This window comes from Hetaerina americana, unplaced genomic scaffold (assembly GCF_022747635.1).
Source record: "Hetaerina americana unplaced genomic scaffold, ioHetAmer1.1.p SCAF_4, whole genome shotgun sequence".
In the NCBI taxonomy this organism is placed as follows: Eukaryota; Metazoa; Arthropoda; class Insecta; order Odonata; family Calopterygidae; genus Hetaerina; species Hetaerina americana.
Window position 1 is genome coordinate 97977792 of NW_027286985.1, and position 27899 is coordinate 98005690.

At 37.2% G+C, this 27899-nt stretch overlaps 1 protein-coding gene across 1 annotated transcript in view; it reads left to right on the plus strand.

The window, feature by feature from the left end:
• LOC139692410 (ubiquitin carboxyl-terminal hydrolase 35-like) overlaps positions 1 to 27899 on the plus strand; it is a 33035-nt gene that overhangs the window by 1806 nt on the left and 3330 nt on the right. The window contains exons 2-8 of the mRNA XM_071590588.1: positions 8655 to 8865; positions 11249 to 11569; positions 14738 to 15099; positions 16846 to 16947; positions 17306 to 17473; positions 22901 to 23157; positions 26177 to 26455. Of these exons, the coding sequence (XP_071446689.1) occupies positions 8655 to 8865; positions 11249 to 11569; positions 14738 to 15099; positions 16846 to 16947; positions 17306 to 17473; positions 22901 to 23157; positions 26177 to 26455 (1700 nt within the window). The remainder of the gene's footprint in view (positions 1 to 8654; positions 8866 to 11248; positions 11570 to 14737; positions 15100 to 16845; positions 16948 to 17305; positions 17474 to 22900; positions 23158 to 26176; positions 26456 to 27899) is intronic.

The following is a 27899-nucleotide window of genomic DNA, read 5'->3' on the forward strand; positions in this document are numbered from 1 at the left end:
ATATGTGTCCAATCCACCTATTTCGTGTTTGCTGTAGTTGGCCATATGGTCCTATTCTCTTCTGCTCTCCTATGTATTTCCTCGTTCCTTACTTTGTCTATCCATTTAATCTTCAGCATTCTCCTCCAGCGCCATGTTTCAAAGGCTTCAATTCTTCGCTAGTCCACTTTTCTAATCCTCCCAAGTCTCGGAACCGTAGAGCGCCATGCTCCACACGAAAGTCTTGACGAATTGCTACCTTGTTTTCAGCCTTAGGTTCTTTGAACATAATAATAGCCTCTTCTTCATGAATACGTTCTTAGCTTGGGTCATTCTTCGCTTGGTATCGGTTGAACTTCTTCCACCCCATGTTATGCTTCTTCCCAGGTAGATGAAGAATTCCACTTTCTATAGTTTCACCCTTCGAATCGTGATATCTGCATTCAGCTCTCTTCTCTCACTCACATTCATCTCTTCCACACACGAGGATTTTAGTTTTCATCTTGTCGATGTTCAAATTATATTCCCCCAGTACTTGGTCAATAGCACTTAGAGTTGCTTGCAGGTCTTATCGCGTTTCCGTCACTATTGCGATGTCATCTGCAAACCGGAGCATGTTGATTTCTTCTCCATTTACCTTGATTCCTTTGATAGCTAATTCTTGTGTTTCTTTTATTGCCATTTCCAGGCATGCAATGAATATTGCTGGCGAGAGGTTGCATCCTTGTCCTACTCCTTTGTTTATTTTGGCTTATATTATTCTTCCATTTGTTGTTTGCAATGTTGTAACCTGATTCTAGTAGAGGTTATGGATAATTCTTCTGTCGTTGTAGTCCAATCCAAGCGTTTCTAGTGTCTTGAACTTCTTGTTCCATTCAATGTTGTCGAAGGCCTTCTCCAAGTTCACGAATACCACATGTAATGGCTCTTTTACTAGTCCATTATAGTATAGGGAAGTAAACATAACGTAATTCAGCTTGTGCAGTTGAAATACCATTCAGAAAGCAGCTCTTAGCTGTCAATTGGAATATTTATAATTTTAATAATACGGAATCAGCCCCTCAAGAGATTGGTTAAGCAATTTGGAGAGCTGTTGAAAGTGTTGTTTAGCCAATAATTTAAGGTTAAATTTTATTAGTGCTATTACGACTTCATGTCATTTGTGTAGGTTCAGGTTAGTGGAAGCTCCATTTTCACCTATTAACTTGTACAAGTATGGTTTCATTTTGTATTTTTTCATCAAATACATTAGAAAAAGATTTATCTTTCCTTTCCAAAAAAATTTTAAAGTTTGTTTATTTGGAAGCTGAATATTTTGATGTCTGGCTCTGTTGGTTCCTTAAATGTTGAAACCACAAGATTTTTGTTTAAGATCTCAGTCATTTCTTGTGTAAAATTCATCAGATAAATGGTAAGGGATTACGTAAACTGAAATAATTTGAAATTTTTTTAAAAATTCTAACTTCCCACCCCCCTTTGAAACGATGACTACTTTGAAGTAAAAATTCAGAACCCTTGTATCTATGTTTATTCCAAAGGCATGACCAAGAAAATGGTCCATATGAAGTAGTACATGTATCTAAACCAGATTTAAAAATATATAAACTCATTATATTCTTATTTGTACTTTAAAAATTAATGCAGTCTCAGAATAAATATATTCCATTGCAATAACAAAATGTCTTAAGGGCGAAATATTATCACTGGGCTTGAACATAACTTCTAAGTGGCATTTTCACTGACAATTCATGTCATTTAAGTGCCACTCTGTCTGTTTTTCCTGATCTTCAGACATCCTGTGGTGCATTTGAAAAGTCTGAGAGTGTTTTCTACCTAATCTGCCAATGCCTTCTACAGTTTGCTGCAAGCTACAGGAGTTGGTGGGTTGCAAATCTGTGAATTGGGCTTTCATGGACTGCTTTGACAGAGTTCTCCTTTTCGAACAGAGTTGTTATATTTAGCTGGTTGGGTTGGTTGCTACTTTTTGTTCATTGAACTAAAATTCAGGCTCTGATGTCATCAATACATTCATGAATTTGGTTTACTTGAATTAGAAATCTTTTCAAGTGTATCTGTTCTCACATTCAGTAATGTGTTTCCTTCATCATGCAGTGTAAGTCCAATGCATCATTTGAATATGAAGTACTTGTAATTAGAAGTGTTCTCACATGTTTGGCAGATTTGGACTATTGGTTCAGGTTTATGTTGCCTGTCAAACCTGTCACTAGTTGCTGGTTATCATTTGGAATCTTGTCACCTTTAGCTCCTGTGAGAAGGGGTGTTTTTCTTCTAAGTACATCTCGTTCGGAAAGATTAATAGTTGACATGGTGTATGCTGGAAGAATGCAAATAAAATACTTCTTTTTTTCTTATCATGCATATAGCGATAAGGATATTTTTATATTTTAGTCAAAGTAAATCAGTGGCGGAGAAATTTTAATTTCAAGAAAAACAATAAAAATGCTTATGGTTCACTTCAGGCCGCAGACTAGAATCTTAGAAAAAAACAATTGATTCCAAACATTTTACAGTGCGCATTAGCGCTCAGTGTATTGAAAATTAGATGCTCAGAGGAGCCCATATGAATAAAGCAAAGGAAAAGCAAAAGTCTGGCCTACTCTTTCAGCATTTGATTGACAAAAGATAGGCTCCTTTTCATGTGAAGGGGCACCAATGGGCTTTGGTGGTACTACTAATACAGGTAACAAGAAGATTTTTTGCACTGTAGACTGTGCAGCAGGAATCATTAAGTACAAAGTTATTACAACAGGTATTGGTAAATAACACATGTCTGTGAATACCTCCACTTGCAATCTCAGTGGTATATTTCTTAAGTGCATGATTTTCATTAAAAATAATCATTAAGTGAAAGTTTATAAGTTAGTCATGGAGGAGGATGCAGTAGAAGAAAGATGGGGAGATACCAAAAAACGGAAATCAAAAATCATAAATGAAACTATAGAAACAACAAAGAGGAAAAGGACAATGAGCTCATTAATTATAGACAAGATGACTGGAAAGATAGACAATTGAAAGAAATGCAAAAATGTAAACACAGATATAGGTAGAAGAAGTACAAAGGATAATAAGCCAAGGTGGGGCACTAGTCGAGCAAAATAAGTTGATGAAAGATGCAGTTTGAGGATATGGAAAGTATTCATAGGAGGGGTGAAATGGGTGCTTGATAATGAAAGAGCAAGTTATAATGATAAACCCATGAAACAATCAAAGATAAGTCAGGAAATTAATAATTGAAGCAGGGAAGATTCACGAGAGAGGGTACATAGAGGATCCATATGGCTAAGATATTAGGCCAGCGATTTTAGGCATAGAGAGAATGACATAGAAGGGGATAGCTCAGGCCTATGCAAACTTGATTGGAAATTAGAACATTGAGGGAATTGAAATCAAATAAGGGTGTTGGGGTTGATAGCACCCCCATCATGAGGACTACTTAATGGCCTAGAAAAATGCAGGGGAGTCTTAAATGAACCATTTTAGATGGATTGAATTTGCCTGGAAGATTCCATGAGATCAGTGTTAGTTCGTTTGCATTCGATGAAAGGGAGAAATGCAGCCAAATCTGTGGACTATGGGACAATGAATTTGATTTTGCCTGCAGCTATGTTGGTAATTAGGATCATTTATAATGTTATTTAACGAAGACCAAATGAATGCTTATTGGATGATCAGTTTGGACTCAGAAAGTGGAGGCACGAGTGATGCTATAGCAGTAATGAGATCAATATTAGAAAGCAGCAAGGGAATACAATCAGGATGTATTTGTTTGTTTCATAAATTTTGAGAAGGCATTTGATGAGTAAATTGCATAATTAATGAATGTATTGCAGAATATTGGAGGGATAGGAGGCTTATGTGATCTGTACTTGTCTCAGACTGCTCAGGTGCGAGTGGTGGATGGAGAGCCAGGATGGGCAATGTTAGCAAGAGGAGTAAGGAAGGGTTATCATTATCATGCTATAAAGTACAGATACAAGTGTAATGTGGTGGAACCATCCCATTATAACAGAGATGAAAACTCTTGTAATTTTCCAATTTATAAAGATTTATTTTTGGCTAGTTTAGATTGAAAATGATGTAGAGTATTAAAACTAGTCAAAAATAAATCTTTATTAAGTGGAAATTTGCGAGAGTTTTCGTCTCTGTTATTATCACTTATGCTCTCTACATTTGGAAGAAACAGTAAAATAGACATGGAAGAATCTGTGGATAAGAAATAAGGTTAGGGGGAATTTTTTAAATCAGGTTCGCAGATGGTTAAGCACACACAAAAATGCAAAATTAATAAAAAAATAAAACAACCACTCGATTACTAGAGAGTGTCAAGGAATATTAGTCACTCTTGCAAATCGCATTCACACACACTCAGGGTTTGCAAGGATATCTCCTATGCCGGGGACCCATTTTACATACAACTGGAATAAAAACAATGAAAATTAAAAAGAAATGCCCAAGTTCCTGTTCGCAATAACTCGATCACTGGGGTGTGTTAGACCTTTGTGAATTGCACTCACTCACTTGTTCAGGGTTTGCAAGGATTCCTCCTATGCCAGGGACCCATCAATCCCACAAATACAAACAAAAAACAAGGAAATAAGTATCGGGTAAAGGTAAATGCCTAGAGAAAACCTGACACCAGGCGTTTTGCCTGCCAAGCAGGCCTCTTTAGAGAAGAATGAAAAATCCGTTAGGGAGGTTTGAAAGAATGGGTCGTTGGGAAGGGGGTTATGGGAAATCTCCTGATAGGACTGCAGAATAGAGGTGGGGAAAGAGACAGTCCAATGGGAGTATAATAGGTTCAGTGGGGGTGGGGAAGGAAGAGGACAGCGAAGTGTAACAGTTGATAAGGAAGAGGGGGGGGGTTTTGGTGGTTGGTTCACTTAAGAAGTGGGGGGGAAAAGGGGGATAGGTGGGAGCTAGGAGATGATGGGAAGGTGGTGCCTCTCTATTTCAAAAGGCAATTAGAAGGGCTCCATGTTTGGGGGGGGGGAATTAGGGAGGTAGGAGGAGGTGGAAAAAGAGATTGGGGTAAGTCACTGTGTTAGCAAAGGGAAAATAGGCAAGATGTAGTGGGTCCTTGATCTCTGTTCATGATATTTGTACTGCCTTAATGTGGATGCATTCATAATAGTCAAGCATGCAGTCTGGGGCATGTTTTAGGAGTTTTATGTCATCAGTGGTGATCTTATGTTCTTCAGAGAACGTATATTGGGCTACGGAAGATTTGTGAAAATTCCCTAAGCTGAAACAAGCGGCATGTTCTTTAAAACAGGGGGCAAGGTTTATTCTGGTATGTCTGATGTATAAAGAATTATATTGTGGACATGAAATTTTGTATATGCCAGATTTGAGAAGGGGTTCTAAGGGATCTTTAGGGTTTCCAAGTAATTATTTGAGTTTGTTATTGGATGAGAAAGAGGGTTTGTAGTTGTGTTTCTTGAAAATGGTTTCTAACCTATGGTGGATTGTGGGTGGAATGGAAGTTTTAAAATACCCATACATTAATTCACATACGAACTTGGGAATCGCAAGTCATTTCCCTTTTTGGACATTCTTGTTACTAGATACAATAATAATCTTTCGATTGACCTCAATGAGATTTATGTTTTCCCCTTTGAATTTATAATAATGTATACAGATTTTCCTTTCTTTCAGTATCAATTCCTTGACAGTTCTTTCATTTTTCTTTGCAATGTACCCTCTCCTTACCAGTTTAATAAACTCCGCATCATCCAGCAAGATTTAAAATAGAAAGGGAACATGATGTAGAAGAGGATATCCTGGGCCTAGGAATTACAGTTAGCAAGGTAGAACTGAGGGAATGGAAGTGGAACAAGGCAGTTGGAATAGATAGTATGCTCCCAGAAGTACTAGAAAGGTTTGCGAAAAAATGGAAGGCATTTTCTGGTACTTGTGAGGAATTTAAGTAAAACACTTAGTTACATCAATTCAGATCCCCATCTTGAGATTGCCTCTCTAAGGTAGCATTATATCTGGGCATTGTGATGATAGATTTGATTTCACATGCGGCCAGGTTAAGAATCATCATCAATACTCATAGAAGACAGTAATAAGAACATTAACAGAAAAGGTAAAAGAAAATAAGCATGAGATGTGAGTGCATTTTTGATTTTGAGAAGGCCATCAAAGAGTAGTGTGGATGGGAATGGGTCATCTCAGCATGGCCACCTTAGAAAGCAGCCATCTTGGTGTGAGACAGAAATTCGGTGTCAGGGTGTCCTAGACCAAGAGTGCACAAAGTTGATGGAAGTAATGTAAAAGATAGCAGTGTACTGGAGGATTATGCAACTTATTTGAAGTAGTAGTAGTTTTGAGGGAGATGACCAACAGCTGAGGTCATTTGTGTCCTTAGGGATTGATGGGAAAGGAGGAAGTGTGGAGAGAAACCTGGCATCAGCCTTAGCCTATGCTCTAAACAAAAAGCACCTAGGGGTCCACAGTTTAACCTCCCATCTGATGGACAGCGTACTCACTCAAAGTACTCTCCTCAAAGCCCCTTAAGTAGGGATCAGGACACCACTGAAAAAATCTACCCCCTCCAGATTTGAAACCGGGCCCTCTGGCCAGGAAGCTACGGTGGCTACGTTAGCCAACAACACCCTCGCGATCCCCCACAGTTTTTAAATAGACAACATGATAGTCTCATTGTAACTTTCTGCTACGATTTTTCACCCTTTTACAAATGCTATAAATTGACAACTGCTTCATTCTTCTCATCTGTGAGATGCCATTATTTTAGGCCTAAAAACCTTCCTTTAATTTTCAATGGGCAGTTTTTGTGCTATTGTGGTCCTGGTACATATGCATAGACCATTTCTTCTCATGAATCTGCTGCACCAATACTTTGTCCCAGGAAAATCATCTGGACAGACGGCAGTTTCTCTGGTTGGGTCAGAGGGAGGGGAATCTCTGGAAAGGCTGGAGGCCGGTAGCAGTTGGCTCCCATCCTTTGCGGAGGGTGAATCGTTTGTTTGCAAAACCTCTATAACACTAATTTGCTATGCTCCATCATGAACTGGTTATTGGGACATTGCAATGCCATCCAATTTTGTGTGAAACTGGGCAAAACTAGGAAAGAGACATGACATGCTAAAGGCAGCTTATGGTGATAACGCCATGGGAAGGACGGGTGTTTTTGATTGGCACAAGTTGTTTCAGTGTATTGATGCCTTGTCATCATTGTCGTTGGACAATAATCGTTATATATGATGAAAGAAAAACTAAAAACGTACAACATTTCTTGAAATTGTGCTTCATTCAACTGCATGTTTGCAAGGGAAAAACGGCACTGAAACTCAAATTCAAAAGAGGAGCATGTTCATTGCATACTATCTACAATATACTTTCTATCTCAAGGCAGTAAAAGAAACAGACATAATCAGATAGAGAAATGCGTACAGTGTCATTACACTTTAAAGAGCCTGAATGATTACTTTGTGCAGAAGGGAGGGAAAGCCATATGTTTGCATAGTAATGATTTCACTAGCATCGTATTGCCCAAGTCTTAGCAGTTTGTATCAAAACAGATTCATCATAAAGTATTTAACAGGATGCATGATTAAACAGATCATTTTTCAGTAAGATTTCATATTGAAAAGTCCCCTCAGCGAAAGAAATGAGTATACCATTAGAATTAGCTTCCTCACATTTAAAGAGTTCAACAACAGAATTACCGTTGGATTAATATGTTATGAGAAGTATTTATAATGGACAATTAAAATTTTAAAAAAGACATTTTATTAAGCAGAGGCATCATATTTATGACAGAAGAAAAAATGCAAAAGATGCAATAAAAATTCAATAAATTATAGCAACTTAAGCAATAGCTTATGTTTGAGTCAATATATCGGCCCGCCGCACTTTTTGCCCAAAAAGCTAAAGCAGATATATCGGCCCGCCACGCTAAGAGGGTTGAAAAAATATCAGGTTCAGTGGGGAAGGAGTTGAGTAATAGCATAGTAAAAAAACCTAGGTGGTGAAGAAGTGAGACATGATGACTCCTTAGCATTCTCATAATAGGCGTTCTAACGTTTTTGTATTCAATGGTTTCTGGCTCAACTTAGTGGAAGTTTGTATTCCCCATACTCCTCTTAATCACCCATATGCTAATGATTTTTCTTTGGTAAGTGAAATTATGTTCATTTTACGTGTGAAATGCGCTTGGTAAAATGTGTCTCTCTGCCTTATTGGTGTTTATAAATGAATCTATAGAGCCTGAAAAAAAGTTAGGCTTTCCATTCATTGATGACACAAATTCTTTGTGTGTTTGCAGTAGTTAGGTACCCACTTCCATTAGTAGAGCTTTCAATTTTGTTTGGACATTACTATAGTGGAAATATTTGGGAGCCTCTAGAGGCTGCATGCGAATCTTATAATAAATTACTGAACCCAAGTATGGAAGAAAACCTTGAAAATTGTTTATTATTGGGCATTCTGTAGTATCAATATCTTACTATTGTGAAATTTTGATATCTTTCATTTTGAGGAAAGAGATGTTGTTGTCTAGCCTGCCATAATTTTTCTATTTTTGTATCATTGTCTTAAATGCCTGTTTTATAAAATTTTTAAAAGAATTTTCAAATTTTCCAGACAGAAGATCCTTTGTATTAATTTTGTGTGTGATCTCTTTGCAGGTTGAAATCATTAGTGTCACTCATTGGATCTTGAGCCAACTCATTGGCGAGGATGATGCAGCAGCCTGTAAACTGTCTCTCCAGGTTCGATACAAGATGGCAACATTCCTATCCCGGTGCAATCCAAGCCGCCTTGGCCCAGCATTGGCTGTTTCCAGACTCATTAAACAACACCCATCCTGCCTGTTTGCCAGAGACCATGTGGCCAAAGGTGTGTAAAATTTAACCCAGTTGCCAATACACATTTTGTTGAAATGTATATTTGGGTATTAGGTATTTTTTTGAAGAAATGATCAAAATATTTATTTTACCTACCTTTACAACTAAATATATGGGTTGTTCGATAGGTTTCCAGGAAAAAAATAGGAAAAAAAATTTTTGGTTGATTTTTGTTATTTTTCAACATAATCTCTTTTTAGTTAACACTAAAAACACTTTACCCAGTGTTACTCCAACGTTTTTCAGCAGTCTATAAAGAAGGAATTCTGAAGGTTCTCAAAATAGGTGTCTGTGGTGGCAGTTACTTAATCATTTCACGTGAATCCTTTTCTGCCAAGCCATTTTGTCAGGTTAGGAAATTTAAAAAAGTCAGTGGGGGGCAAGTCAGGTGAATGCAATGAATGTTGTTATGATTTAAATTTTGATTTCATAATTTTTGGCGTTGAAACTGTGCTTATGTGCACCCATGCATTGTCTTGATGGTTAAGAGTTTTTTATTTACCAAATGAAAAAATTTTTTCTCCATTTCTTCACTCAACTGGTGCAATAACAATTCATAAGACTCTCCATTTATTGTTTATGATTTTTGCCAGTAATTGATGTGCATAATTCAGTCTGCATCCAAAAAAACCTGTCTCCATCACCTTGTTAGCTGATGTAACAGTCGCAACGACTTCTTTGGAGCCACCAATTTTGAAACTTTCCCTTTGCCTCTGGAGTGTATATAAGCCATTTAACCTTGAAGCCATTACCCTTGAAGTGTGAGCAGGTGCGTTTTTCTGATGGAAAAGCTCTTTCTTTTTCTTTAAATGCAGTCTTTTTTTGCTGTTTCTCCCCTTAGTTCATGATGTGTAGTACTCTCCTGTTATTGTTTTACCTTTTTGAAGATAGGCAATAAACACAATTCTGTGAATATCCCAAAAAACAGTCACCATCACCTTTCCAGCCTATAAAACTATCTTTGTCTCATTTGGAGCGGGTTTGCCCTATTGCAGTCCACTGTTTTTACTCTTCTTTTGTCTCAGGAGTGTAGTGGTGGCTCCACTGCATTCCTGGATCCAGGCATGCCTCATCTTCATCACATTTCCTTTCTACCTCTAAACTGGCCAGCCTAATATCTAAGAGAAGATGAGTAAAAATATTATTATAAAACTTAAAAACACATTAAGAGGAGTATAGAATAATTGATTATAAAATAGAAATTTATTGAACTTTAAGGTTACTTTAATTTCCAATGCTAAAGTGGGAGGCAAATCTCAGTTTGTCTCCTCTTGCTCACATTATTAAAGTTGGAGAAAACTTTGCTGTTGAGTAAATAAATGAAGAAACTCCCAGGTTATGCTGGTAAGTTATTCAAAAAATTAAAGTGAAATGGAGATAAGATTCCGTACTAAATTATTACTGCCAAGTTAACTAGCATCAAAATACAGGGATGCTTAGAATGGCAAAACAAGTTTATGTTATTCAAAAACATGTGCTTTAGAAATATTCTGTTAAGGGGTCAAGCTGAGATGTTTAAAGAAAATAAATAAATGTAAAATAGCTGGGTATAATAATTTTAGAGTTAATTGTTCTTTTACAGTTCCCTAAATGGGAAAATTCTTTGTTTGTAAATAGTAATACCACCACATCCAGTTAATACCACCATAACCATCATATTTAAAAGAGCCCATATGCCACATGAATGGACTAGAAAATGAAATACCCATATTCATGGGTTTTGGTCTCAGCTACTTCTATCCCTTATTTTTGGACCCCCTGTGATTAGAATTGGCATGGCAACATAGTTAGTTTTGCACATAATTCCTCTATTGAGATTCATCTTAGACATTGGAAACAACCTGTCACTCTGCTATGACTCTAACTCTTTATATTGCGTAACATATACTCTATATTAAAATGGAAGTGTGGTCCTTGGGCACCTGTGAGAGGGATACATAGTAGACTGATTCATCTATACCATCCTTGAGCTGGGAAACAACCTTAAATGGGTGATTTTGATGATAGCTTTTTGACTAGTGGGCATAGATAAATATATTTTTACTAATTTGTAATCACTCTGGAATCAAACTAAATTATTATCTGAAATTATTTGAATGGCTGAATATGGTTCAAAAAAATGACCCAGTTATATATAGTATTGAGATGAACTACTTTGTTAAAATGCAAAGCTTAAAGAGACTGTTATGCATCATGAGTGTGAATCCATGCTAATGATAAAGAAGTCGTAGAATCATGTTGTTGTGCATTTAGCAGTCATTCAAGATTTGAGCTCCATTCTGCAGTAAATTCGCTGTCGTGGTAATCCACATGTCAGTGAATCATAGTACATTTTATGTTTACATATGGATAATGTATTGTATTGTTTCCCACAGCTGGAGACATTGGCAAGAAGAGTGAACTGTATGAGAAAATAAATGGTGGGAAGGTGGGTGATGAAGCTGATGAAGAACTGGAAATGAAGGTGTGTGAAGCCCTCATTAAGAGTATTGCATCACTCACCATGCCCACCCCGGATGTGATGACCCTGGACACATTTGCTTCTCAAGTGAGGGAGGTTGCCGAGACAGTGGCTTTGATATGGCGGCAGGGCCGGCTGCCGACCAAAGGGAAAGTGACCAATGGCTTCCATGATGAGGAGGAGAAGAGGGTGTTCCGATGCCTGCAGATAATCCACTCTCTGGTGTCCGTGCCAGGTACACAGACAGTTCCATAACCCTAGTACTAGTATGTCTCTGCCAGGTTGGTGGTTGGACATTAGAATATTACTATTTTAGTCTCCTCCCTGGTCCCTCCATGGACTTATAAGTCTTTCCACCCTGCTGCTCTCCTAGTGCACAGTTCTCAGATACTGAGGTTTTTGTACCTCATTCAAGTTGATATAAAAACATCAATAGACAATCATTTATGAGTTTTGCATGATATATTGTACCATATTTTTTTTAAAGAAAAGCAACTTATATTTTGATCGCATATAGTCACGGTATTGACTTCAAAAGTATAATTTTTCAAAAATAAAAAAAAATCTGGCCTGAAATATTTTTAGGATATTATAAAAAAAGCATTTAAAAAGAAAATGATTGAGGAAAAATTCCATTTCATTTTGCATTTGTTCACAAATAGTGACAGTATGGTGAGAGATTCTTGAAATCCCAATTTGTTTGTGTCTTCAGTCAGAGTAATCCACCCTGATGGGCCATTTTGCATATTCAAAAGTTTGTTGACTCATATGAGTTCATCGAGAGTTATTAGCTCATATGATGAATGTTTCACAGCGTGTTGTTCATGTGTGTGTTACTTTGATGATGTTGGCCATGAAAAATAACCAATTGGTGGTAGAACTCCATCACCGGAAAATATGAATGCATGAAACATTCCCAGAGTTTGCTTAAGATTAGTGACAGTTAATAAATTACATATGTGCCATATTTCCCAGTGCATAAGATGCACTGTGATTTTTCAGGGTTAGAATTTACAAAAAATACTTGTAGTGGACAGCGAAGGATCAAAGTATTTTAATATTAACACAAAAAGTGAATGAAATGGAATAGTTAAACTACTCAATTACCAGCTATATCAATTTTTATTCATCGTAAAATCCCAGAAATTCATTACGGCTGCAAAATCATTTCCGAAATTATTTTCACTGGAGTTGTCACATTCCTCATACCCAATGTCATCTTCATTTCTATCAAGCGCATTGCTATTTCCACATTTTATAAAAGACATTATGATATTCTCACTTTTAACTTTATGCCAAGACTTTTTCAACCAATCACAAGTACTAGAAATCGATAACCATTTCATTCTTCCCATTGGAGTGGCATCATCAGTTGGTGCCTTATAACCTTTCTTTCATATTCATAGGCAGTTTTTGTGCTTTTATAGTTATGGTACATATGCACCAACCATTTCTCTTCGTGAATCTCTTGTGCCATGATATTGTTTCAAAAAAATAGGTAATACACTTACCTATTGCCCATTTTCTTGCTTCTATTAAAATCAGTTTTGTTGAAACAGTGATCCCATTCTTCCTGTGATTTATTGTCCAGTTCTTAACATGTGCCTCAAGCTTTGGTCATTAGGAGTGTATGAACGACATTTTTTTAACTCTTATCTGTATTTACTAAATGCATTTTCTTCTCCCTCCTTTCTCATATCATCTTCTCATTTGGAGGTGGGCCAGAATGTCTTTCAGCTGCCCTGTTTCTATATTCTCAAGCATACCATGACTTCAAATTAAAATGCAATAGTATCTGACAATCTTCTCTCGTAAGATCCCATGAAGTTATTCTAATTTTAACTTTTTGTGCCACTATTAATTTCTGTTATTCTTTTGATATTATTAAACTTTCTATTGAATGCAACCATTTTCTATGCCTTAACAGCACTCTCATGCAACTTAAGGCTGAATGCCTCTAGACACCAAGTTTATTGGGAGATATTCAATGCGTTAGTGGAGAGGCGACATTCCCATCATCCCATTGTGCATAAGTTTCTCAGCATCACCACATGTGACTGTACATTGTATTCATTCACTATTCATTTGGGAATTTTTTTAGAAGTACTTTGCAGGAAATATTAAAACCGTGGCTTAAATATTGCCTCAAAACAGTGACATATGGTCCGGGACATATAGTTCTTTTCAACACTATTGAAGCTTAAACCCGCAGACACCTTGGGCTGCATGAATTACATGAGGGACCAAAGCCTAAGCATTGTTAGGATAGTGAAATTTGATATTTTAAAAATTGCCATGTTATTTTATCAGGTTTAAACTCTTAAGGCCAATAGCTAGACTCTATAGCATGGCATACAGGATGGTGCTACCTCTTGATGATATCTCCTGCCACCTAAATGTAAATTTTGAATAGAACAATTGTAAGGTATAATTTTTTGCCATTCATGGCAGGCTGGTATCTCTGTCTTGTAAAGCAAAAAATAATGCATCTATGAGGGTGATCTGAAAATTTTTCAGCCTGATGATGTAATTGACAATTAATGTTTTCAAAAAATTTTACTTTTCAACATAATCGCCTTATCCTGGCTCTGTAATGTTCTTCCAGAAGTGCTGCAAAGTACTTGTCTACAAACATAATCGCTTCTTGATTAGACAACAACTGTTGACCAGCGAGGAAACTTTTTGAGTTTTCAGAAGAGGTGGAAGCCCAAGGGCGTCAAATTTGGGGAATGGAGTGGATGTTGCAGCACTTCATAGTGCAAATACCTCAATTTTCCCATTGCCAAGACACTTTTATGGGCAGGTGCATTTTCCTGATGGATAACAGTTTTATTCTCTGCAAACGATCTCTCCTTCCATGAATCCAGCCTTCCAGTTCCATTAGAAGATTAGAATAATACTCTCCAGTTAATGCTTTACCTTTTTCAAGAATGTTGATCAGGAGAATTCCTTTTGCATCCCAAAAAACTAACGCCATGACCTTTTGCATGAGTGGCACCATTTTTGCTGTCTTCATAAGTCAAGAACCAGCCCATATCCATTCATGTTGTTTTGATTCTGCTGTGTAATGGCGAATTCATGTTTAATCTAGTTTAATTTACTGACAAAGAAAATCACTCCTGTTTTTCTTAAAGCGTGCTAAGCACTGTTTGGAAAGTGTCGCCTGAATGCATATTTGATCCTCTGTGGGCACGCCTGGCACCCATCTTTCACAAAGCTTTGTCATGTGCAATTCCTCGTGCTAAATGTAACCTATGAATTCTTTTCATATCCATACAGTATTAGCAATTTCATGTGCCTGCTTCCAAAATCATGTCATGCACTTTTTTGTTGCTTTTCCGAGAGTGAATATATGTAAATAAAGATATGCATATGCTATTAATGCAAAATTTCATTGTCTCAGGTAAGCCGTGGCAAGAACTTTGCCCAGCATTGGCTTCCATATTGCAACTCGTCCCACTGCGACTTATCCCTGGGGCAGTGGCTGGTGTACTCGGTTCAGGTAGCAGTGGTGGAGGTGGAGAAGGTGCTGTTGCGGCGCTGCTCTGCCATCTCCTCTGTGACTGGCTGCTCCGCTGGCCTGGGGCAAGCAATTTGTCCCACTGGGTGCTGGCCCTGTTGCAAGGACTGGTGCCCTCGTATCCCAGCAGCATGTACTCATCATATTCATCCCAAGACTCAAACAACAACCGTCGAGTCATCCAAGCTGCTTGTGAATCACGTGTCCGGATTCTGATCGCTTTGACTTTAAGTAACATTGACAAGGTAATAGTTTTAAGTGCTATTTCATTCATATTATATGAGTTACTCACAACATCTAATGAAATACAATTACAGCGGACTCCTGTTTGCATATTTTAAAAGGGATGCAGAATTCTGAGCATACCAACCAGTTAAATTTTTCAACCTTTCCGAATAGTAGTTGAGGTCTTTCTCAGCAAAATAGGCATTTATGTATGCAATATCCTCCTCATCTGCAAAAAAATCAAGAAAGAAAGTCGTTATTTGGCAAAGAAAAAAATTCTCTCTCTCCAAGACAGTGGAAGGGTACACCTGTGCAGTTTCGATTGCAAAAATCATGGAATTAAAGTTCAAATAATTGAAACAACCACTATACTCACCAAATATTCCCCCAGTGACTTTTTTTTAATTCTAAACTTGAAAAAATTGGCTTGGCAGAAAACAGTTTTCATTAAATAAGGTCATTTTATTTTATTAATTTTATTTTATTCGTCTATTTAATGGGAATATTCCTATGCATAAAGCAATGCAAAAAACATATATTAGTTCCACAATTATAAAAGAAAAAAATCAATTGCAATCAGGTACACATTACATAAAGTTGATATTGACATGTACAGATATCCACATAGCAATAATTAGCATTCAAAATTTCTTCAGATATTTTTAATAACATTTTTTTATGGAATCTTGGTGAGATAGAAAGTATGTCAATATAATCACAACTGTTGGCATCTCTCATAATCTGGTTAATAGGTGAGAAGTGTCATTGTCAACAGAAATACCAATTTTGAGGGCCTTCCGAAATCCTGCTTTTTTGACGGCTTAAAAATGTTGTAAAGTCACTGGGAAAAGTGTATCAAGCTAAAAGGAGATTATTTCGATGTTAAAAAAAATATTCCCAGTCTAATTTTTTATATTTTTTCCTAAAGTATCATTGTAAAACCCGCATCATAAGTACTGAACCATTATGTCGTGAAAGAGCTGCTTTTTTTAATGTAGATAATAGTTTTTAAGTCGTCAAATTAATTTTCAAGGGATAAAGTTTCAGTGATTTATCTATGAAATAAAAATAAATATTTCTGTTTTATTTCGGGCTGACTAGTTATAATTCATTTTCCTGACATTATTGTGTCACAAGAAAATTGTCATTGAAAGTTTAGAAAAGTACCTTGCTATGGAAACTATTACTGGCATAAATTCTTGGATATCCTTCATAAATGGTGGAAAAGGAATAAATACATTGTGTTTCCGCATTAATATACGTACATATATGTTTCATGACCATGGTTTAGGTACATAGTAGCATCAACAGGACCAGGCTTTATAATCTTACTCTGAAATGAAACCAATTATCTTGCAAAATATACTTTTAAGTGGAAAGGCAGTGTTTTTGTTCCTTTCCCACCAATACCTCTCTATTTACATAATGGGAAGAGTTCACCCCAGCCGATGGAAACTCTTCCCATTATATTTATACGGCCGTAGTTACCGTTCGCTTTGTATACTCTCTATTTACATATGGCCTGTTTAGAAACCCAATGCATTGATGGAATAGTAGATTCTATTATTAATAGCTTTAAGCTCTAGCCCCCTAAGTTTGTGAATGATTGTGTCTACTCCCAGAATTTATCGCGTAAATCATCTAGTCCTTGATATCAGGGAATCAATTAAGTATTTATTTTATGTCAAAGTTTTTATCTGGTACATGTGTAAATCTATGGCATTTGGTTTATCTTTTATGTGTTGCTGTTGCCACTATCTTGGTAGTTGGTTGAAGGATTGAATGACCCTTCATTGTGCCAATCTCTTCTGCCTGTTGTGTCTCACATGCTTTTGGGCTTCCAACACTCTCCCGAGCCATTTCTGAAGGTAAGCTGTTAGAAAACTATTCAAACTAATTTATGTCTGAAATAATCATGAAAATGCAATAAAAATCTCTCAAAATCACATCAAGATAGCTATCATAACTTTTGCTTCCTATGGTAAAGTTACAGATGCTAAAAAATGTGCTTAAGCCACTTATAGAAAATGGGCTAACCAGAAGAAATCTTTACAAGTTACAATAATCGTATGACTTTCAGGGTGTATGCATTTTATCCATTATTGAACTTCAGAAAATGAAATTCTCTTTTCAGTTATGCTTTAAAAATTCTCTCTTTAATTGTTTTACCATGTGAACAATGCTAATCGTATTCTTTTCATGCATAATTTTCCCCTTCTCCCTTAGGTTTGTCCTCACCTTCCTCCACTTTTATCCCGTCTGAGGGAGGACCGAGAAGATGGAGTCCCTGGCAGTGCAGAATCGTTGCAGCTGCTAGTTGACCTTTGTTCCATGCTGCTATTCCTCCATGGTGGATCAGATCCAACTCGGCAAGTTCTTCGGGAAGCTCTGGAGGTGAGCAAATTCTTGCAGATTAATCAAGCAAATTAAGCCATCACACATCTTCGTAACATATTTGATGAGAAGGTCAATTTGCAAACCTGAGTGAAAAGATAAAAGTCCATAATGTATATATTCGTTCTCAAGGATTATATTTTCCAGAGTTTATTTTTCCCGGTTTCTCAAGAACACAAGTGCATGTGTGTGTGTGTGTGTGTATTCCACACAGGAGTAAAAGAAAAAGCTAATCTGTCATCATCCTCATGACCCAGTAATGGGGAATGGGTGGGTGAGAGAGGCTTCATCCGTGGTGAAATGCACAGCGATGGCCTGGAACACCTCTCGATGCAGAGAATGCACTTGAGAGAAACACATATTTGCCCTTTCCTTATTCAATTTTTTGGTGGCATCTCAGGAATACTATCATCAAGGATTTGGGATTAGCTTGAGTGCCATTCAGGATCCATGTTGTTTCTGAACACTGCGAAATGTATTATTTAATAACTCTAATTATTATTATTATTACTTTTTATTTGCCCAGAGATCACAATACAAAAATACCAGGTGGGTGAAGTATGTACATGATATAAGGCACGTCAATGAGGAGCAAAGACACAGGCTCAGTTAAGATACATAAAAGAATAGATGCTCATAGTTACATAAGTGTTTGGTACAAACCCATGAACATCGGCTGTAACATGCACATACAATATCAAATTCAGAAAAATCATTGATCACAAACATGAATCAGACCATTACCATTGCTAGAAACTAAAAGTATGAACTTACTGGTCGGGAATATTGTTGAGATATTCATCAACCGAGTAAAACATATTGCGTTGTAGATATCTTTTTAGTTTATGCCTGAATACGGCAGTTCCCTGTGTATCCTTGATACTTTTGGGTAGTTTGTTAAATAATCTGATGCCCATTTCATTGGGTCCTAATTTCAATGCTTTAGTTCTTATATTCCCATAATGGAAGTCATTCCTGCCTCTGGTGTAATGATGATGATAGGCAGAGTTAAGAGAATAGTTGCCGATGTTATTTTTTATATATAGAATTAAAAACATAATGTAGATGCATGGGAGTGGTAGCAAATTTAATTCATGGAAAATAGGCCTTGATGGAGCATTGTAAGGTTTCCTGGCGATGATTCTAATAGCTTTCTTTTGCATTTTAAAGATGGTTTGAGAAATAGCAGCTGATCCCCATAATATTATACTGTAGGTTATATTTGAGTAAATTTCCCCATAGTACAAATTGAGTAGTACAGTTTTACTTGTAGTTTCATACAGGTGTCTTAATAAGTAGCAAGTTGAACTGAGCTTGTGTTGGAGGGCTTTTACATGAGTATCCCAAGAAATATTTGCACATAGAGAAATACCTAGAAATTTGCATTCTGTCACACGCTCAATTGATAGGTCATTGATTTTTACCAGCAGATCATCTGATATGTTCTTATTGTGTGTAAAGTTTACTATTTTACTTTTATTTACATTTAAGTCTAGAAGGTTGTCTGTACACCACTTGTTTATAGCAAGTGTGACAGACTTAGCTTTTTCCACAAGGCTGGGATATGTTTGTGTTGATATTATTATATTAGTGTCGTCAGCGTACAACACTGGTATTATTCCATCATTATTTGGTAAGCAGTTAGGTAGGTCATTGATGTAAATCAGAAAGAGGAGTGGCCCAAGGGTTGAGCCTTGTGGAACACCTTTGTTAACTTGGTATGCTTCGGATGAATATTTTGACCCATCAACTGATAACACTACTTTTTGAGTGCGATTATGAATAAAGGACTTCAACCAGTTTAAAGGACTTCCTCTAATTCCTATTCTATTGAGTTTAATTAGTAGTCTATTGTGGTTTACATTATCAAAAGCCTTTGACAAGTCAAAAAACATTCCAAGAGTTTTGCGTTTAGCATCTAATGAATTAAGTATGCTGTCGATTGCCTGACATATGGCAGTTGTGGTAGACCTTTCCGATCTAAATCCATGCTGAGAATTAGAAAGTAGGAAGTTTTTTTCGAGATAAGATGCTATTTGCATATACATGGCTTTTTCGAATATTTTAGCAAATGTATTTTGGACGGCTATTGGTCTGTAGTTATTCAAATCATTTACACAGCCATGGTTTTTATAAATGGGCACTACTTTTGATTCTTTTAATTGGGATGGGAAAATCCCTTGTATCAAAGATTCATTAATTAAAAATAAAAGGGGTGCTTTTATGGCTTCAAAACAATGATGAACAACTTTACCAGGAATTTCATCTGGGCCAGTACTGGATTTGTTTCTGAGTGAGGAGACAATAGTTTTTAGATTGGTTTCAGAACAGGGCTTGGCAAACATTGACGATGGTGCATTTGCTAAAAGCACATTGGCTGGAGAAGTAGTTAGGCAAGGAGCTGATACGTAGTATTTGTTAAATTTATTAGCTAGAGATGAATAGCTAATGGCAGTGTTATTTTCAGGGTTACAAAGTTTTGGGAGAGTGAGTTGTGGATTTTTCTTACCTCTACAGTCATTAATTATTTCCCATGCAGTTTTGGACTTATTATTGGAATTAAGTAACTTATTATCATTATAGGTTCTTTTCGTGGTAGAAATCAGTTTACGGTAATACTTCTGAAATTCCTTATAGAGTAACCTTTGTTCATGATTGTTTGAACTTTTACTGGAGATAGCAAGTTTTTTAAGGATAGTTGAGTAATAACGGATCTCATCAGTTAGCCATGGCTTACATTTAGTTCTATGAAATATTTTATGATGTGTTACTGGGAAACACATTTCAAAATTGTGTTTGAAAATTGAATAAAAGTAATTGAAACCTTCGTCTACTGACTTAAGGTCATAGACATTGTCCCAGTTTTGGGACTGAAGAAGGAGCAGAAAATGCTGCATATTTCCATGAGTGAGAGACCGCCTTGGGTAAGTTTTATCATTTGGACTATCCATTGGTTGGTTAGTATCGATACTTATTTTCACCATGCAATGGTCTGTTATACCTAGGTCGCAAACAGTTGTGACTACTTTTTCATGGTTAAAGTTGGTCACAGCGTAATCAATTAGGGTGGCAGATGTGGGAGTGACTCTGGTAGGATTATTGTTAAAACATTCCATGCCATAAGTTTTGAGCAGATTCAACAATTCTGATCTGTGAGGGGAGTCAACTAAGAGATTACAGTTGAGATCGCCGTTCAGCACGAGTATCCTGTTGCTTGCATATAAGGAGCAAATGAGTTGGTCCAGTTTTTTAATGAATGAATGAAAATCACCAGTTGGTGATCTATAGATGGAGATGAGCACAAGCAATCCCACTGGAGTTTCATGGAAACACACTGCACATTCAAAGGTTTTTTCTTCCTTCACAGGCACGTGAACTGAGTTAATAGTCCCCTTTATTCTGCTATGCACGAAAATGGCCACACCTCCATTTTTATACGTGGCCCGGCAGAATGACGACACTAGGGAGTAATTTGAGAGTGAAATAACCTTAAGTTCTTCGTATTTTAACCAATGCTCTGTAATACACAAAAAGTCTGGTTCACACTCGTTCATAGCCACTTCAAGCAGGTTTACTTTGTTCCTAAGGCACTGAATATTTACTTGCGCGATTGTTAATGGCTGTCTAACTTTGACTAACCCTTTGCGGAGGTCAGGCGGGCCTTCAGAAAAAAAAACCTACTGACACAAACATGTTTCGGCCAAAAGTCGGGACTTTCCACGACATCTCTTAAGTCTTCACCGACCGATACACGAAAAGAGGTATAGGTGCCTCTAGATACCTTTAACTGCTCGATCTCAAAGCACTTGCCAGGTATTTTACTTGATACATACTTTTTAACTGCTTCGATTGACGTGTCTTCTTTGAATCGCCAAGCGTGTATGTGGACCATTTTCGGCAGCCCGACTAAATCACTGTCCAAGTTTGACGTCCCCACAATTGGCTTTGGCCGAGGTTTCCGTTTATATGAGACCATGGTGTAGCCCTCGTCGTCTTCTTTCCTCATGTTGCATGCAGTGGTATGCGGTTCCACAGGTGGTGGCTGTACATTTCCTTTGCGAGCAACGGAAGAGTACGGCAGCGTCACCTTAGGAGCACGCTCTTTATTATTAGTATTATTATCAGTAGCTCCGACTTGAGAATAATTAAACCGTTCCATGTTACTTTTCTTCTCTTTCACAGTTTTCACGGGAAGTTGCGATCGCTCACTTTCCAATGAGTTGGTGATCGATATCTTGACGTCACCCGGTATTTCCCTCGGTTTCTCATGCGTTTTCAGTGGACTCGTTTTTAGAATGGCGATTTCCTTTGACTGGTCATTTATTAATTTCAAACAGTCCTTGAGCTTGACCTGTAGATCTGTCACAATATGTAGGACTTCGTCTTGTTTACACTCAATTTTTTTAATTGCGTCACATGGACCAAACAAACACTTTTCACATCGATAGAGTAATTGCGAGTTGTTGGCTATGGAATTCGCCACTGATTCCGTAAGACCAACACATCCGTAATGGAAAAATGACTTACAGCCAAAACCACATTCCAAATATAGCTGGTTTTCGGGAATATTTTTGGAGCTAATATCACACTTATTATCGGAAGTCGCCATCTTGAAAAAATCGTCATTGATCAATAATCATTGGAGGCATCATTCTAAGACAGTTTTACTGCAGTTCATACTATACATACAACGTGAAATGATGCAGAGGAAAGCATGTAAAGTATTCAAATTATACCTATTCATTATATTGACAAATTATAGTAAAACCCATTATTTTCACTTATCCAGGGACCCTAGAAAAAAGTGTATAATGTGGCAAAATGCAAATCCTGGAAAACAGAATTTTTTTCACTTAGACATGCTTAATTGCTCAAGTCAATGTTTATGTGAGGGTTGTCTGATTAGTTTCCAACCGCAACATGAAAATGGCAGCACTCTTAATCAATAGTTAAGGAATGTGTTTGCACATTTGTTGAATGGTACTCACAAAACTTTCTGCAGTATTCAGATTTTTAGTTGTTGCTCAACAATCATTTGAGTGAGTCGTTGGGAGAGTTTTTGTTCAATTCACCGAGATTGAACAGAAATTCACCGATTGCGAGAGGATACCTCAGTAGCATTATTGGTTGAAGCACTCAGCCTGGAATTGAAGGGTCTTGAGTTCCAGTCATGGCAAATGATTTCTGTACTGTCAAATTTCTGCAGTTCAATTGTATGTTCCCAAGTGAAATTGAGTAAGCATTATGGTATTTATTTGCACTTATGAGAGATCCTGATGTGGCTTTTAATAAAAGAATTAATCCTATCACCATCGGTACAGTATTCATAAGAAGAAACATTTTATTGATTTAACCCTCACTTCAAGGTTCATATTTTTTGTTAAAGTATTTTAACACGCAGCCTGTTTCTAATTATTTTTGGTGCAGGAGTGTCCATTGCCAAGCATGGGAGTTCCAAATCATGAGTATCTTCTTCGACTTCGTTGGATACCTCTCACCACTCGAGGCTTCAGCAGCTATGAGTACTTGTCTCCATCGCAGGCGCCCAATCCGGAGCCCTCAGGGGGGGAATGGACGCCTGTAGTGTACCGAACAGCTGCACGGGCCGGTCATGTTGGACTCTCTAACCTTGGTAATACATGCTATGCCAACAGCGTACTCCAGGCACTCTTCATGACCACAAGGTTTGTGATATTAATTTGCATTATCTCATAGTTTTTGTCAAGTATTCATTCAGCAGATTGAGCTCACACTTATCAACTTTCCTTCCTGATGGGTATTATATCTTTAGAATGGCTGGTTAAAAATAATTTAAAGTTGAAATCTTGAGTTATATATTTGCTATAAGTGGCATTGCACTTATTAGTCACCATATTTTAAATATTTGAAAGGCAACAGAGTGATTATTTTAGCAGTAGCACCTTTGTGGCAATTAATGTTCATTTACTGTAGTGATTGAACTCATTTTTGTGAACTCTTAATAACTTTTTGGTGTCATTTTTATTGATTCTAAATATCGGACAGTATGGGATATGCTAATGATTATTGAGTTGAATTTGTGTGTGTGTTTTATTACTACTATTTCTCACACCCATGGGCACCCCATTGTCCTCTTGCACTATCTTATGTCATTCGGGATGTCTTCCTATTTTCTTGCATTGTCATAATTTGTACCATGTATTTGAAAGTGCAAATAGTGCAATCACTGATTTTACTGGGTCAAAATCATGTATTTCCAGATTCATGAAGAGAAAAGACCTGAATGTATGAGGACTAAAACTAAAATTATTGTTTAAGTAAGGCAAAGCAAGGCCTTAGCATTATGAAATCACATTGGTGATGTTCTTAGTAAATACATGCAATAGCTGTTAGAAATTTATTAAATGCAATTACAAATGAACGGAAGGGAATATTTCTGGCAGGAGCAGTAAAATTTTCCAAAGATGCTGCCATGTATGCCCTAGACACTGGCTCCACAATAAAAGAATAAAATTGTTTTAGTGTTGTGACGTAGTGCTTTCAGCTAATTCTGCTGCTAGAAATGGGTATGATTATCTCTGGTGCAAAGTGGATTTGAAGTATAAACTTTCCTTTTATGTATTTATGAAAAATAAATAAAAGACTAATTGCTGCGGTCTTAATGGAAAGAAGTAATGATGACTGCAGCATGAAAAAATATTTTGAGAAAGCGAGTATTTTGGTAGCTTGTGACTTTTATGGCAGACTAATCCACTCCCTCTCATGAGTTCAGGAGGTCAGTTGCCCATTTCTTATTTCATAGGGAAAAGTCATGTGGGCTAGAGATTCTCAGTAGGCATCAAGTAGTGTCAGGACCAAGGGCAAAACCTGATTAATGTGAAGTGCAGTGCACAATCGTAAGTAAAAATAATCTATTGTGCAAATATATTAGCTAGCATTTCTCATGATCAGTCTTGGCTCTAGGTGTGTTGATATGTGGAGCATCAAATAAAGTCATTCTACTGTCTCAGGAAAACCAATGAAAACCATAAAAAACGGGAATGCGAAGAAAAAAATGATTTATTTGACAAATTTTTATATGAATAATGTCACAGAGTTAAAGTATGGCAAAATGAATAATTTAAGTGAAAATTGCTAAATTTAGTCCCTACTGCAATATGATTATAAAATAGTGGAACACCAAATCGTAATCCTCCTGAAAGGAAAGATAAGTTGAGTATGGTTCGACATAAATTACTTATAAGTATTAATAAAACAATACCCCATTCTGATTAAATGTCTACAAGAACACATGGAACTGCAGTTTAAGTCATTTCAAATAGTATACATACAAGGGGGACCAAAAAGTAACAGGAATTGGGTTGCGGTGGGGAGCGAGAGTAGGGGAAGCCTTTGTCCGGCTGGTCGTATGTCAGGCTAACGCCTCCTGCGTCAGTATGTGGAGTGCCGTTGCTGGGACTGGATTCGTTTGTCCGTGAGAGCTGTTTCTATGAAACAACATTTTTCATTTCGGCAAAAAACGTGATGGGAGATTATCAAGAGCAACGCGCTGCAGTGAAATTTTGTTTCCTGTTGGGGAAATTGGCCTCGGAAACTATTGTAATGCTCAAGACTGCTTATGGGGACACTGCCCTTAGCAAAACCAGAGTCTACGAGTGGTTTACACATTTTAAAACCGGTGAAATGTCAATTGAAGACCAACACCGTTCAGGCCGCCCTTCAACATCTAGAATTGATGAAAAAGTTGACAAAATCAATGCCCTCATTCGTGAAAACCGTCGCAGAACCATTGATCAACTCTGTAAGATGCCTGGAGTTTCATGGAGTTCAATTCAGAGGATTCTATCTGAAGATTTGCGTATGAAAAGGGTTGCAGCCAAATATGTCCCTTGCTATCTCACTTGCCGGCTCATACCGCCCTCTCTGTGATGCAGTTTTTGACAAAAAACGGTATGACATCAATTGCCCACCTCCTATTCACCAGATTTAGCTCCCTGTGACTTCTTTCTGTTCCCCAGACTCAAAGGGACATGAAAGGAAAGCATTTTGACCTGTGGAGGAGATAAAACAAAAATCGCTAGAAGGCCTCAAGGACATCCCGATAAATGAATTTCGGGAATGTTTCGAACAATGGAAGCATCGTTTGGAGAAGTGCATTGTGGTCAATGGGGAATATTTTGAAGGTGAACAAAATTCAATGTAAATATATTGAGAACTAAAGAATCTATAACAACATTCCTGTTATTTTTCGTCCCCCCTCAATAAAAAACAGCTGATAAAAAAACAAGAAAGTTTGGTAAACTTGTAGAAAAATAAAAATAATTGCTGCAGATCAAGTATGGAAGTACATAATTGAAGACAATTTGAAGAATGAGAAATGGAAAGTGAATTAATTTGTAGCATAATAAATGACAGGCCATGGAAAAATTAAATAGATTTTTTATTCATGGCAAGGCAAAACTTCTTCATGGACACCTTCTAAATAACGAAAAGGATATTATTCATGCACACACAAACACAGGCACAGTGTGCTTACATGTGCACATGCCAGTTATAAGGGTACTTGAATAAATAGAAATGGGTGAAAAATTGATAAGAAGTGAAATCTTCTCTTGGATGTTATTTCAATTTTATCCATTTGAATATTCCAGTTTTGTTAAAGAGATGGTCAACTGTTTCTGCATGGCAATTATAAATCAATTGAAATTGTTTGGTCTCCCTTAGGTTTCGGCACCGAGTGCTGCTATCATCTGCCGCAGTGCCCCTCTCAGTGGCAGTTGGTGCTGTGGCATCATGGGGGCATGGAGGGGGTGCAGGGGGCAGTGGCAGGAGCATCCCTCCACCCAAGACACGGCCAGTACTGTCGCAACTGCGCCTTCTCTTCTCCCTGCTCTCACACTCACCGCGGCCTACTCTGTCTCCGCAGGCCATTCTTGCAACCGCCCACATGGCAGGAGGCCACTTTGAGGCTGGACAACAGCACGACTGCTCCGAATTCATGTGGTACGTAGATGGTTCGCGATATGAACATGAAGGGTTTTTATAGATTGATGTTGTTATTGCAAAACATTACAGAAATCTAGCTTTTTCATGTTGTATGATGATGCAAGCTTCAAATGTGCGCTCTGCATCTAATTAAAATGGTATTAGGTCTTAAAGAATATGCTTTCTCGGCTTTTTATTATTTAGATTTGCAACGCAAAATATCTCTTCCTATGAATAAGTAATTAATCCATTGTCCTACGATTTTTTCGTTGATTTCTCTCCCCAAATGACTATTTGTTTCTTTTAAATTCATCTTTTAAAAATGCTATTATAAAATAAATATAGAATGTGATAGTCCAGAGGTAAGACTGCTGACCTGAGAGCCTAGGTTTGATTTCCGGGTTCGCTTCTGTGTACCCTCAGCTGCATCCAAGCTGTGTAAATTTGTGGGTACCAGAACTTTCTGGGGAACCATAGGTGCCACAGGGAAAGGATCTGGCCCCTTATTACTCTGATGTGTAAATTTTATACCCTATCGAGCTTAGTATTAGGTGAACTGTACCGTCAAACCGACCTTTGGGTTGATAATTGTGTTTATGGTTTATTATTGTGTATCTTATTTTCTTATCTAAATGGAAAATTGTATTTCTTCTGATGTTTATATGTAAAGTAAATTTATGAGCTCATTCGACCATTTCATTAATATTATAAACAATAACAGTGATAAAAGAGAAAGCCAATAAAGTGATAGACAAATATTTTCGTTGACAATTTAATTTTTATTATTTTTTCTACGTATCTATTGTACATGGGTCACTCAATAATTAATTAGAAAATCAAAAATATGTTGCTCTTAGTATCTGAAAAGGTTTGCTTTTAATAGGCCTCATCTCTTACTAGACTGCTGTTAAAGTTTCAGCTATATTCATCATATGGTTTCATTTTCATAGTTGATTGAAGCAAATCATTTTGGTCTATTTCGAAAAATGGAAAAAATAAGTTTCATGTGATGATTAACACTCCCATTTATAAGGCTTAATGCCAAAAAACATCAAAACCGAGTCGGATTGAGGATATGGCATCTGCTCGGCTTTTCCCATGTTTTGCAGCCCTTGCTTAAATATGGGATGGGTCTTTATGTCAATAGATGATTGGGTGGGATACACGCAGTAGAGGGAGGGAAATGCCCACAGTTTGCTGTTTTGAATGGGTGATGGAATTGATGCCTTGGACATCCTCTTCTTTTGTCCTCTGGTAGATACACATCCTCAAGGATATTCTGTCAAGTCAGCTAATGGTGCCCTTTTGCCTGCTGTTTTCCTAGACAGCACTCATGACCTGTGCGAAACCATATTCATGGAATTAAAAATAACCTTTTAATATTCTTTGGCGTAGTCGTGCATAGGGATATAATTAAAGATATAGTCATTGGGTCTATCCAAATACTTACCTTTGATTGAAT